General features: G+C 36.9%; 1 protein-coding gene across 1 annotated transcript in view; it reads left to right on the forward strand.

The window, feature by feature from the left end:
* Positions 1-2,787: 2,787 nt before the first annotated feature.
* Positions 2,788-13,871, forward strand: part of obsl1a (obscurin like cytoskeletal adaptor 1a) — a 129,042-nt gene continuing 117,958 nt past the window's right edge. Inside the window, 4 exon segments of the mRNA XM_039756371.1 lie at positions 2,788-2,803; positions 2,806-3,801; positions 6,558-6,827; positions 12,100-12,360. Coding sequence (XP_039612305.1) covers positions 2,788-2,803; positions 2,806-3,801; positions 6,558-6,827; positions 12,100-12,360 — 1,543 coding nt within the window.

Consider the following 13,871-nt stretch of genomic DNA (forward strand, 5'->3'; position numbering starts at 1 on the left):
TAAAAAGTCCAAAGTGTTTCAATGCTTCAAAGCACAAAGTGTTAATAAAAAATGCCTAATCGCAGAGACACACATGCAGTTAGCAGAAATGATAAAGCCGCCTACTTCTACTGGTGGAATGCGAATCCACAAAAGTTATATTTGTGTCATTCTTTTGGTTTTTGAAGGTAAACTAATCTTTACAAGTATAATCTATAAAATGTGATGGACTTAGTGAAAAAGCACATATGTCATAATTTTGCATTGGCGAATAGGATGCTGTCTCTCAAGAGTAATTGAATAAAATCAATGTCAGTCATGTAAATTTTAGAATTCTGGAGCTATACACGGACATAAGTAATAACTTCCTCCGAGTAAAGATGTGAGACACCTATAAAACAGCAGAGCAAAGGAATGAAATAAGTGAATGTAAAGTTTGATATAACACAGGATGCTGCATTGGGCCAAATTTAAAAAAGGAGAAAGAGATTTGGAAAACTAAAGCGCCAGGGGTGTGTGAAATTCCAAAAATCATTTATTCGATTCATTCATTAAATATTAATCTTTAGTAAGTTTTTTAAAAAGCTAAAGTAGCAAATATAAATCTTACAACAGCAAATGTTACAGACGTATCAGTGTGATTCTCTTACAAACCAGATTTTACAAGAATGTTATTACAAAATCAGCTATAAAGAGTTTCTTTAGATGAAACTGTCCTGAATAATCTTGGGATTCACAAACTCAGCCATACTTGTTACACCGGTGGAGTTCCCATGTGTCTCATTTACTCAATTGCATATACAGTACTGGCATTGTGTTTTGATATTTATTAATTCCAATACTTGTTCATTTAAATGATAGTTGTGTAACTGCTTGAAGATACACCACAATGTTAAAGCTGCTATTCTTACTATCTATATGTTTCATATTGTACTTGTATTACAGAAAAAAGCATAATATTGTTCACATGAATAATGGAGGTACTTTTAATTAAATGAATAGGATTTCTGGCACTGAATAGGAATCAAGTGTCATGATATCATACTGGGATTGGTGTCGAATGCAGAAATTCTGATATTGTGACTTCCCTAGCCAACACAGAATGCTATTTTTTTAATACTGGGAAATTAAGTGCTGTACATTTATATACTTGCAAATCTGTTAAGTCAAGATAATAAATGTTCACAATTAAAAGAATTTGTATATAAAGTGGTGTATGAGACAAAATCTCAGCATGTGATATATGCTTGTATATAAATATAGTTTATACATTGTAGTTCACAGTTGTAAGTATTTTAGTATACAGTGTACATGTTTCAGTATCGTGTGTGTAAAGAATGAGTTAAGTCCTGAGTGGCAGTTTGCAGGATTTGTATTGTTGTGAAATGCAAATATTCAACTCAATCACTGAGTACCTACTGCCCTCTTGTATTATACTACAGTTGTATATGCTATGTTGGTCTTAACCCAATTTTTGTCAGCTCTGCAAATATTGCATTTATTGATTCACAGTCAGAGATTCTGGTTTTTATGTTTACTTGCACTGTAAATTTTAATGTTGGGTATTGTTGTTCTTCTGGATTCTAGCAAGAATAGAATCCTCTGCATTAAGGGACTCCTAAATTTGAGTGGGACAGGATATTCAAAAAAGGACAATGAGAGAAACGACAAAATGTAACTGAATTTGACCTAATGCTTGAGAAAAGGGGAAGAACAAGGTATACAGGTAAAACAGGGAGAAAATTCAGACAGGTTTTTCATTAAAAGTTGCATAGATATGACCATTTCTCAGAAACCATGGCTGTGGAAAACAGAAAATTAAACCAGAGATCCTTCACACTGATTCCTAAACTCGATATTCTCAATGCTGATGTTTTAAGTTTCAAAACGGTTCTCAGGCTGATATTATTCAATTATGTTTAGCCTCTTTTCTACCTTACATGGATAAACATTTCTGGTAAGTGAACACGTGTAAATGCAAATATAAGGTAATCGATGGCCACTGCTATATTAAGAATCAAACTGACTATGATTTCACTTTTATACAAGACAGTATCAAGAGGGTATGTCTTTTTCAGAGAAATCAGAATTTGACCTTTTTTTAACGCCTGTTGCATATTATTTCAATGTTCTTTATTTTTAATTCCTCAGCACAAAAAACAAGTACTATATTACAATAGTGCCTATTGCAACTAAGAAAATATTTCGATAATATACAAGTATACTCCTTTAACTGCATATTAACAGATATTTCTGGAACTGGCAGACATAAATGGTTTCACCTACCAGTATTCCCCACGGTGACAGACGGATGTTGCAGAAGGCTGTCTAGACCACAGTTATTCTGGTTCTCCGCAGCTTTGCTAATTCTTTATGGTAATTTTCCATTTAGGTTTGTGTGGAGATCCTTACGCCTATCATTTACGTGCCAATAAAATTGAACTTAACACATGTAAATGTGTGCTAATGCCTTTCAAAAAAATTAAGTCATGTTTTATTTTTTTTTTATTTTCATTTTTAAGTACTTGTTTTTTTGTATTTGTACAAAGTGATGGGCTGGTACTCTATCCCAGTTTAAATTCAGTCAAGCCAGAATAAACATCAGCCCAGTAATGGATGTAGAAAAAAGCTGAACAGATAATTTTCATTTAAAGTTCATTTAATGTTTAAAAAAATAAACTAATGTAGTTTATCATGAAAGTCAACTACTATAATAGAACCAGAGTATACATGGCCTTATTTTCTTGGTTATTATGATGATGTTTTGCAGGTGGAGGTCCACTGTCAGTCTCCGGTGAAGGGGCAGCAATGGATGTTTTTGGAGGTGCCCTCGCTTCCTCGCCTACCCCCGCCCGCTGGTAGTTCCAAGTGGCACAGATGCTGTGCTAAAATGTCAAATTGCTGGAGATCCTCGACCAACTGTCATTTGGGAGAGAGGTAACCAACAGCTTCAAGCTGCAGGCCGCTACCGACTTTTTGAGGATGGCAATGTTTATAATTTAATCATCTCTAAAGCAGATGAGAATGACAGTGGTCAGTACATCTGTAAAGCCAAGAACATCATTGGAGAAACGTATGCTGCAGCTACTCTTAAGGTTCAAGGTGATGCTGAGGTGAGAGAACTTAGAGAGGAGAACAGGCCTTCTTTCCTCATCAAACCACTCTCAGCTCGGGTTGGTCGGGGCGAGGATGCCGTTTTCTCTTGTAAATTATGGGGAAAACCCCGACCAGAAGTGATATGGCATAAAGATGGCAAGAAACTGAATGACATTTTTGAGAGCTCACATTTCAGTGTCTCACACCAAGACGGTGGCTGGTTTCAACTAAAAATATTTCAGACACGGGCACCTGATGGCGGTGTTTACACTTGTTTGGCTAGAAATGAGTTTGGGGAGGCACTAGCTGGTGCTGTGCTTTTGGTCGATGCTGGACCAGGACATGAAGAAGATGGAGTTCGCAATGGATACTCCAATGGCCATTGGAAGCCACACGTAGGGAATCGAGGGGCCAGGATAAATGCTATTCAGCAAATTGAGGAGCCACTGTCAGTAAGTTCAGCAAAAGTGAAAATGTTCACAGTAACGGAAGGCAAGCACGCCAAGTTCCGATGCTATGTCACTGGAAAGCCAAAACCAGAGATCATGTGGAGAAAAGATGGCAAAATAGTGATATCTGGAAGACGACACCTTCTATATGAAGATCGTGAGGGCTATTTTACATTAAAAGTTCTCTACTGCAAGCAACAAGATAGTGGGCTTTATGTCTGTGCAGCTTCCAACACAGCAGGGCAGACACTCAGTGCCGTGCACCTCTATGTTAAGGGTAAGTCCATATTTTTAGAGGACATGTAATTTATCAGCTTTTAGATTGACAGCCATATAGTATGATTAAAATAGGTTATACCTTGCAATTATTATAGTCTATCACAAATATTATTACAACTACTGAAGCAGAAATATGTCATTGTCTAGCACAGAAATACAATATTGATGATATCTTTATGTACAGGAAACAAATTATGGAACCAGAATCAGAGATGTGTCTATACTGGATCAGCCATAATTCACAATAATATTCCAGGTAGCAGGGACCAGCAATTTTTTTTCACAAATCAATAATCCAATTGGAGTCACCATCTGCCCTGTTTGATTATGATAGCCCATTCTCTCACTTACATAGAACTTGCCGTTGTGTATTAGGTATGAACAAAAGACACAGCTGAAGGGTTAATTTTCATGGGATATCTGTATTCACACAACACCCTGTTACAGCCCCGATCCTGGACTCTGCAGTTTCCTAGTTTCCCGATGAGTACAGCAGCCTGGATATAACATACTTCATCCCGGTTGCAATTTACTGGGATTCCGTAAGCTTTAAACATTTACTGTTGATGAGTATTATAGGTGTATAGAATGATTATTGCCACAGGTACTGAGTACACTGAAATTCCTACTTGCATAAGGTAATCAGCACACCACCACTCCATGGCATCACAGTTAATGAGTAGAATTACCTTACTTCGAAACTTCTCTCTGCCTTACCTGAAAAATCTCAGAACACTGTTTACATAACTAGCTACCAATAAGAAACATACAGTAGAGTCTCGTTTATCCTACATAAACGGGCCGGCAGAACATCGGATAAGCGAAAATGTTGGATAATGGCAGGTGTTAAGAAAAAGCCTATTAATCGTCAAACTATGTTATAATTTTACACATTACGATCCTAATAATCATGTTTTACAACAAAACAACAGAATAAATTAACTGAAAAAATTAACTTACATTTACAGAATTGTCTGAAGTTAAATACAGTATGTACTGTACTTAAAAAGTTTAGTCCTGTGATGATTTAAAGACATTTTTAATTGTAGTCTGCTTTCCTGATGAGTGCCGTTTCTTCATACTTTTAGCAACACCAGCTTTATTAAGCTTGAAACAGAAACAGCGTGGTTATTTATTGTAGCGGGATCTGCCATTCTCCTATACACAGACACAGCAGTCAGGCAGGGTCGGGGGGAAAGTAATACTGCGCCCTGCGCATTTATAATGTTCCTTGTTCCTTGTATCACCCATTGACGACAGGCGCTTATAGCATGTCCGCAATCTTTTCGGATTGGCTTTTATGGCGAACTGCTACAGCGCTGGGAGACTGCGATTGCTTTGGGACGCTCTTCCGCGTGTCGTCCCATTGGGTGGAATCCCACAAGAGTTTAGAAACTCCCTCACACCAGCCATGATTCCTTTTAAAGGTAAAGTGCAGGTTAATTTGCTTTATGTATTTTTACTTTATATTTTGTATTAATCATTTTTATATGAATAGTTTTGGGTTATGGAACGAATCATCTGAGATTCCATTACTTCTTATGGGGAAATTCACATTGATATACTGTATGAGTGCTTTGGACTACGAGCATATTTCCAGAATGAATTATGCTCGCAAACCGAGGTTCCACTGTAATTAGCTGCGGTAGAGTCGGGAGCAACATAGACTACAAAATAGACTATGCTCACTCTAGCAACTTGCAGTTCTTGTTGCCGATTGGTGCATTTTTTTTTTGCAGTGGGATGTCGGATAATACAGAATGTTGGATAAGCGAAGGTAGGATAAGCGATACCCTACTGTACTAAGTTTCATTCAAATCCGCTCAAAGAAAAAGAAATCTGTGGCTGCAATTGAATGAGGCTTTGTTTATGTTCTAAATATTATTAAGCTTAAAATCACACATTAATAAGAAAAACATAACAAATCATGGGTACACAGTACAAGATTAGAGAAAATTAAACCATAGTCAATACTAAACACCTGACCACTATTCAAATCGCATAGCCATAGAGATAAATCTTGAATACATTGAAACATCAAAAGACAACAAAACAGAAGCAGAAGTGGTGGCAGAGACTCAGCAGGCTATTTTATAATCTAGTATATTATTTCTACAGTGAAAAATTATATTTGTTTTTATTACCTCTGTCAATGGAGAGTTATTCACTGGCTTTCAGATTTCAAACTCCTGCGTGGAGTTTGCATGTTCTCCCCATGTCTGCATGGGTTTCCTCCGGGCACTTCGGTTTCTTCCCACAGTCCAAAGACATGCAGGTTAGGTGCATTGGCGATCCTAAATTGTCCCTAGTGTGTGTTTGGTGTGTGTGTGTGCACGCCCTGTGGTGGGCTGGCATTGGCTCCAGCAGACCCCTGTGACCCTGTAGTTAGGATATAGCGGGTTGGATGATGGATGGATGGATATCCTATAATAAGCAGAATGTTATTATCTGATCTACATGAGATGAATTTTGTCAGTCAAGATCTACAGGTAGAAAGGTGGATATTTCATTAGGCAGCAGCATTTTTCAAGTACAGTATGCTTTCTTGATCATCAAGTCATGTTCTTCTTATCATCATGCACTGTGAAAGAATTTAGCAATGCCTGTTATTTGAAATTGTTATTGTCGTCATATTTTGCCTTGAAAATTCCATAATGCAACTTTAATCATTATGTTAATAGATAGGGTCTACTTAAGAATTCCATAGAGGGGGATAATAAACACACCTGTTCTAAATAAGAGTTATTATTTTAGAGCCAGCAAGAAAGTTCAAGCAACCCCTGAATGATGTGGAGGTACGTGAGCGAGAACAGGCTGTGCTGGAATGCGAAGTACCGGATCACTCCGTTCCAACTACTTGGTACCTAGAAGACCGACGACTACACCCAGGTGCAAAATATGACATTGAGCAGTGGGGCACGGTGAGGCGTCTCACCATTCGGGACATTGGGGCAGATGACGATGGCATCTATCTCTGTGAGATGGCTGATGGGGAACGGAGCATTGCTGAAGTATCAGTCAGAGGTGAGCAAGAGTTCATTTTTCTCCCTTTATGAGTTCATCACGTTTACTTATATCAGGTCTAAACTTTGCATAAGAATAGAAAAACAACTGTTTAAAAATCGAAATGGAAGTGTTCTGCATTAAAGTTGGTGCACCAAAGCATACTCTTACATTCCTTCAATGAAGCAATTACTATATACTATAGTAGTTATATATATATATATATATATATATATATATATATATATATATATATATATATATATATATATATATATATATATATATATATATTATATGGTATAAGTACTATACAGTATACTCTATTCATATGTCACAGGTTCACTTTCATTAACTTGTACTGTACTATGGGAACTTATAACAACTGAACTGATACTTTGTCCTTCATTATAATGAATAATGTAGTACTTAACATGATCAATAAAACTACAAAGGAGTTATATACGTACTTTTGCTATTTAACTCTGCTTCTATTTTCTGATTATTTCCTTCCCTTTCATGCATTTCTTATATTTGGGAGAATTAAAAAAATGTAATAAGAAAATAATACCAGTCCTCTTTGTTGCATATTTTGCTCTGTAACCATTACATTTCTGCTAAAGGCCCTTTCGCAATACAGTATTGCCCCCGGAATCCGAATGCCCCAGAACTCGAACAACTTGGAATTCAAATGAAAAGTTCAAGCAAATTTTGCCCCGGAATCCAAGCACTGCTTTGGAATCTGAATGCCCAGCATGTTGTTCATGTGTGTTTGTGTGTATGTTACCCCAACTCTCAGGCCACCCATATATGCTTTGTCTTTCAGTTTGTTGTCGGAAGCTACAGTGAAAGCATCTTGTGTGATTTTTGCTGCTATTTTCGCTGCTAATTTTATGCTTTTGTGACTGTTTTTTTTATTTTTTTATATAATAATAACATAGTGTATTCACCATGGGTCCTAAAAAGTGTAAGAGTAAGAGGAAAGCTGTTAGAAGTACAATTTTTAATTTTATTAATTTACATTTTTATTTAAAAATTATTATTATTTGTTAATATTTTACCTTAAAATCCAATGTATTTACTTTTAAAATCATTTTGAAAATTCGAGTTTGTGGGACCCAGGAATGGATTAATCCAGTTTCTATTCTTTTAAAGGGGAAAAATTGTCTTGGAACTCGAACAGATTAAGTTCGGATTCCAAGGTATCACTGTACTTGATTGTTCACTCAGTTTTCATTTATATAATTTTAGCTAGTTACAGCTGCAAGGAATAAGAAATTCAGGTATTTTAGATCCCACAAACAGAAGAAGCGTGTCTCTCTGATGCCCGCAAGTTTTAAGTACCACGATCAGAATGAAAAAAGAGGTGTGATTGTGGCTGAATTCACTGTACCTGGAAAACCTTCACACTTACACGGTCTGTCAGGCAGCAAATTATTGGATGTCAGAGAAAGTGGTGAGCAAGGCTGTGCTGGAATCATTACACACTTTTAAACATATTCTGACATTTTTAAAAATATATTCGATTTTAAAATACCCTGCGATTTCTAGCAACGTAAAATGAAATGCTCAGGAGTTCAGCTGTAGTCGTCAAGTTTGACATCTCCTTCAACTAGAAGTCATGTGAGGCGACAGCAGATTTAAATAGATAAGTTTTAGTTTTGCGCTACTAATGAATGTCAAAATAGTTAAATAAGAATCAAGTAGAAGGATTAACAACAGAATAAATATGAAGGAGAATCAAAAAAGTAAAGGAAACTTCCTATTATAATACAGGTAACTGTGAGCAGATGAACAAAGCAGTTCCATCATTTCTTCACATAGTCTTCCTGCAGGTTAATACAATTTTTGTATCGTTCCACTAACTTCTTTGTTCTTTGGGAGAAGAAGCTTTTTGGCTGGTCTTGAATCCAGGTATGTACCACTTCTTTAACCACATCATCAACTATGAAAATGTGACCACATAGAACCTCTCTAAGTGGACCGAAGATGTGATAGTTGCCTGATGCTAGATTAGGGCTGTAAGGGGAGTGTGGAAGACGTTCGAACCACAGCTGTTGCTTAGAGCAGATTTTGACAGCAATCATCTTCTCTTGCTGTAAATTACAGATTTCAGTTTCTCTCTAAGCATAACACATTGCATTGCACTGGTCACCAACTGTGCTGGGCAGCAATGTGGTACTCAGTAACGTGTTACTGTAATAATATTATTTTCCCCAGTAATGAGTAGTGTAATGGATTACAGTTCCCAAAACAGTAATAATAGTACACTTACTAATCCAACTAACACTCTGTTACCAAAATGCAATTTGTTTTTGGTCCTATGAAGGCTATTTTATTATGGCGTGCATGCATGGTAGATCAGGGCAGTACTACCTAAAAAGCTCAACAATGTTGGAGGATGAGGGAGAGAGGAATAATTTCAAAAATTGGAAGTATTGTCATTATTTTAAGTTTGTCTTAGTCAAAGATGCAAATAACATTGTTATTCGTTGCAAACTCTTGTAGCGGTGCCACATAGTTAGTGTTTAAATGTCAGTTCTGTGTGTGTCTCGTTTCATTGTCCCATTGACTGCGTGTATGTGTATCAGTTAATGTTGTCCCCGTAAAGGAGGACGGATGATGGGAGGAGTTCACAACCACTAATCTGGAAAGCACCTGTGTATTAATTAATCAATTACTGCCGTCACGGACTATTTAAGGAGAAAAGAAGGAGACGAAAGGGGAACCAGCACGAGAGAGAGAGAGAGAGAGAGAGAGAGAGAGAGAAAGAGAAAGAGGAAGAACCAGAACCAGAACCAGAACAAATATCGCATTCACGACTACAACTTGCTTGCCGATTCATTTCATTGCTCTTGGACCCAGTTTGTTTTTCATTCATCCGGACTGCCTTTCAACCTGCTTGCCGCTGAAGACCCCGGGGTCGAATCATCATTCGCCACACGCCGAGGAATCACGGTGAGGTTGTTCCAAACGCCGGGAAATACAAACACTACAATTGCCGCTAATCAGTATCCGTATTCAGGACATTTATTCACGTTCGGACTCAAGTTCACGATCATTCCGTTTGCTAGTCATTTGTCGTTTGTGTGGTGTGTGTTATATGTTACGTGGACAAGGGAGGGGATTTGTATATATATTTTCAGTTTTGCTTTGGGATTGTTGGGGTGGAGGAATATTTGAGTGTGCATTTGTCTTGTGTCGTGTCTTGTCTCATTTAATACATTTATTCCTGTTTAATTTTACATTCTGCCTACTGTGTCTTTGCATTTCAAACCGTCGATTGTGGGGAAAGTTTATCTGTGTAGGAGTACGGCTTGACAGGAAAGGTTTCTCAGTAAATTATCCAGGCCACAGGTCTTGGAGGTGTAGCTGCCGGCTGGGAATAAGGGGTCGGCTGTTACACTCTGTCCCAGCAGCCAAATGATTTCAGTGTCGAATTTATTAGAACAACTGACACTGCCACACAGCAGCAATGTCAAACTTGTGGAAAAAAAATGCTGATGCTGACAGGGAGGCCTTTACAACCAGTGATGCATGCACTCCAGCTAAACAACTGAAACTGGATTTCACATTAGGACACTCTAGTGCAGAGAAGTTAAGTGGATGGGATTTGAATAAGATCATCGCTGAGTATAAGGTACAGGAGATGCTGCCTATTTCCACTGTGAAGTTACCCTTGTTTCAATGTATTATTGTGAAAATACCCACAAAGGGTAATGTTACACTGCCACAGAGAAATGTTTGCTGGCATCCTCGAGAAAGAATATACAGAGATGAAATCTAATGAAGACCATTCTCCAACAGGTAGACTTTGTTTCCACCACTGTATGTTAGACAGAAGAACAAAACTGGAGTCTGGAGTTGATATCAGCCTAAATATGAAGCAACGTTTAATGTTTTGTAAATGTTTGGTAAAGCCAAAAAGTTAGGAGAGACTAGTACTTAAATTTTTATATTTATAACTTTTCGTACAGGCTGCAATGTTTGTGGTTATGCAATTTGATTGTTGACTCCTTCTCTACAACATTATTTGTTCCAATAGAGTGGATTCATTCTGAAACAACGCTAGTTGTATGACCCTGTTATGGGAGTGTGGGCGTCAAAAGTAATATAGTAATATAAAGAGTAAAATAACTATTTACTTTGGATACTAAGTAATAAGTAAAGTAATATAGTAAAAAGTAACTTGCCCAAAAGTGGTCACCAATTGTTCCTTTAAAATACACCAGAATAGGACCCTCCATGTCCCAAAAGAAGGACATCATGATTTTCTTGGCAGATGGCTGCTATGCCCAAAGAAATCTCACTACAGTGCATTGTTCAACAATGGTGCAATCCGATGGCAGAGAGTCCATGTTCATTTTACGTTGGCTGCAAGAAGACTAATGCCAGAGTGCTGCACTGTGCATGCTCAAATTACCCACAAGCCACTGTAAATGTATTGTATTGCGTCAACTCTATCCATTGCACTTACTATGTTATTTTCAAATAGCCTTTACTTTTTGATGTATCTTCTTAAAACAGTCACATGGACTCATCACCCTATAAGTGCATTTCTTTGTACAATCCATATTACACATCCTATCTGGAAACTAAGCAAATATACAAATATCTCTCTATTATAATAAAAAAAATCCTGGGACGAGACAAAACTTTTTAGCCTGGGTCGAGATGTGACTTTTTCAGAGAGGTACTTTCATGTCCAGCGAGACGAGACTTTATGCCAAGAGATTTTACCATGCCTAGGGATAGAAATAAAAGACAAAGAGTAGATGATAAAGTAGAATGTCGTAAAGAATTCAAAAATGTCGGCGCAATACACATGCAGAGCGGGTTAGAGAGAATGAAAGTACTAAAATTTGAAAGTCTCAGAAAAATGATAGCAAAGATCACATTAGCGCAAATAAATTGAAATTAATACTCCGTGAAATAACGGAATAACGAAAACAGATCCAATATATTGTTCGGATTTAATCTTTAAGTCAGAGACTTGTAGATCGTCTTATTCGTGTTGCCATCAGGGAAAACAGTGTTTCTTCCCAGTAAAGAGGTGTATCCGCGAGAATGTGAAGATTTGTTGTTTAGTGAAAGTGAAATCCACATATGCGAGCGGCAGAGATGTGAAGTGGCTGGCGCATAACACAGGCCTTAGGAGTCTGGTTGGCGAGTTTAATATATGAAAATTTCTAACATTAGCCTAAAAAAGTTCAGTTTTGTTAATAGGTCAGTTATTATTACTTATTAAACATTTTTTTAGAAAAATATTAAAACAGATCTTTGTTTTTCATAGGAACCATCGTTCGTAAGCTCCCCCGGAAAGTGGACGTTTTGGAAGGTGAGAATGCTGCTTTCTGTGTGGAAGTAGAAGAAGAAGAAATGGATGTCCACTGGTTTAAAGACGGAAAAGAACTGAGAGAGACCCACCAGACAATCATCAAGTCATTTGGCAAAACTCACTTCCTAGTTTTTGTAAATGCATCCCCTCAAGATTCGGGACTTGTCACATTCATTGTGGGTGAATCAAAAACTTCAGCCCATCTTCGAGTCAGAGGTAAAAGTCATTTGTGATAAACTGGGTTACAAACATTCCTTGCAATGCTTTTTTTATATGTAAAATCAAAACTAGTTTAAGGAAAATTTTTCAGTATACACATAAGTAGAATTGAAGCAGAGCAACTAAAATATCTAAGCAGCATCAGCATGTCTTGCAGGAAAAGGTCCCTGGGTGGGATGCCAGTTTACTACAATGTACAATCATAAACACACATCCACAATTTGGAGTTACCGTCCAACATAGCCTGAAATTCTATTTATTAAGATTAATTCTGAACACTATTTTTATAATTAATTTTAGATATGTAAAGGGAGCATAATGATTGCTATACTGAGTCTGCACATTCTACCCAAGTATTTTACATTTCTTACACATCCTGTGTGTGTTAATTGACATCTGCAAATTACAGCCCTGTCCAGTTTTGTTTCCTCTCTAGTGCAGATGTACTTGAAAATTTATACATACATAACACTTACAAGCATTACCTTATTCTTTATATTGATTTTCTTTTAAATTGGGTAGTTTTATTTGAGGTTTATTACAAAGGTTTCAACAGTATTTGATGTTTTATAATATGATGATGTTTTATAATATGTATAGTTCCACAGATCACAATTTGAATAATTTGTACTGTGAACCAAAATCAAAAATTGGATGTTTTTAGCACATGATTTTCTTTAAAGTCACACCCATGTTTTATTACGTAGAATGAAATGGTTCAATCATTTGTTGTCAAAAAAATGCATATACTCCTTCACCAGCCATACTTCGGTTAGGGCACAAATGTATGCAAAGAAACTAAACTGTCTACTGGATCGATTTGGAATCAAATGAACAGACCACCAGCATTTTATAATGTGAAAGACTGGACCAGGTTTCATTTGCAATGAGTGCTAGTGTCTCCACAGACTTCCAACCTGACACACATAACGCAGACATCATTCCAATTGCATAATTCCATTAAAAACATGAAGCAGACAGTTTGACACATTATGTCCTTTTTGCTATATACATGTATATATACATACATACCTATACTAATTGTAGAATAAGTAAATAAAAAAAATCTTATCTATTTTACTATTATTTAAGTAAATGTGAATTAAATTAGAAACTGTCCTAAACAGTCATTCTTAAACCTTTTTATCTCCTGGCCCAATTTTGCCTATTGCATGTGCTCGCAACTTGCAATGGCCACAGAACAGCCAATCATCGTGCCGTTCCCCTGAACATTTTACTTCCCTCTTAGAGAAAAACCATTAAATGATATCCATTTGATCCCCCTTTGAAGAATCACAGACGAACAAAGTGCCAGGAGTTTATTTCAACTATATAAGGGGCCACCCATTGCCAATTCTTTCCACAAACCTATCTTGACCCTTCCTCATTCACTTCTATTCACGACTCAGCATAACCCATTTAAAAATGGCAATCAACTAAAAATGGCTCACAATTCATACTTTAATAAACACTTTAATAAACTTTGACTAATATTATTGGGTGGTTTC

The sequence above is a fragment of the Polypterus senegalus genome, chromosome 6, assembly GCF_016835505.1.
Source record: "Polypterus senegalus isolate Bchr_013 chromosome 6, ASM1683550v1, whole genome shotgun sequence".
Classification (NCBI taxonomy): Eukaryota; Metazoa; Chordata; class Cladistia; order Polypteriformes; family Polypteridae; genus Polypterus; species Polypterus senegalus.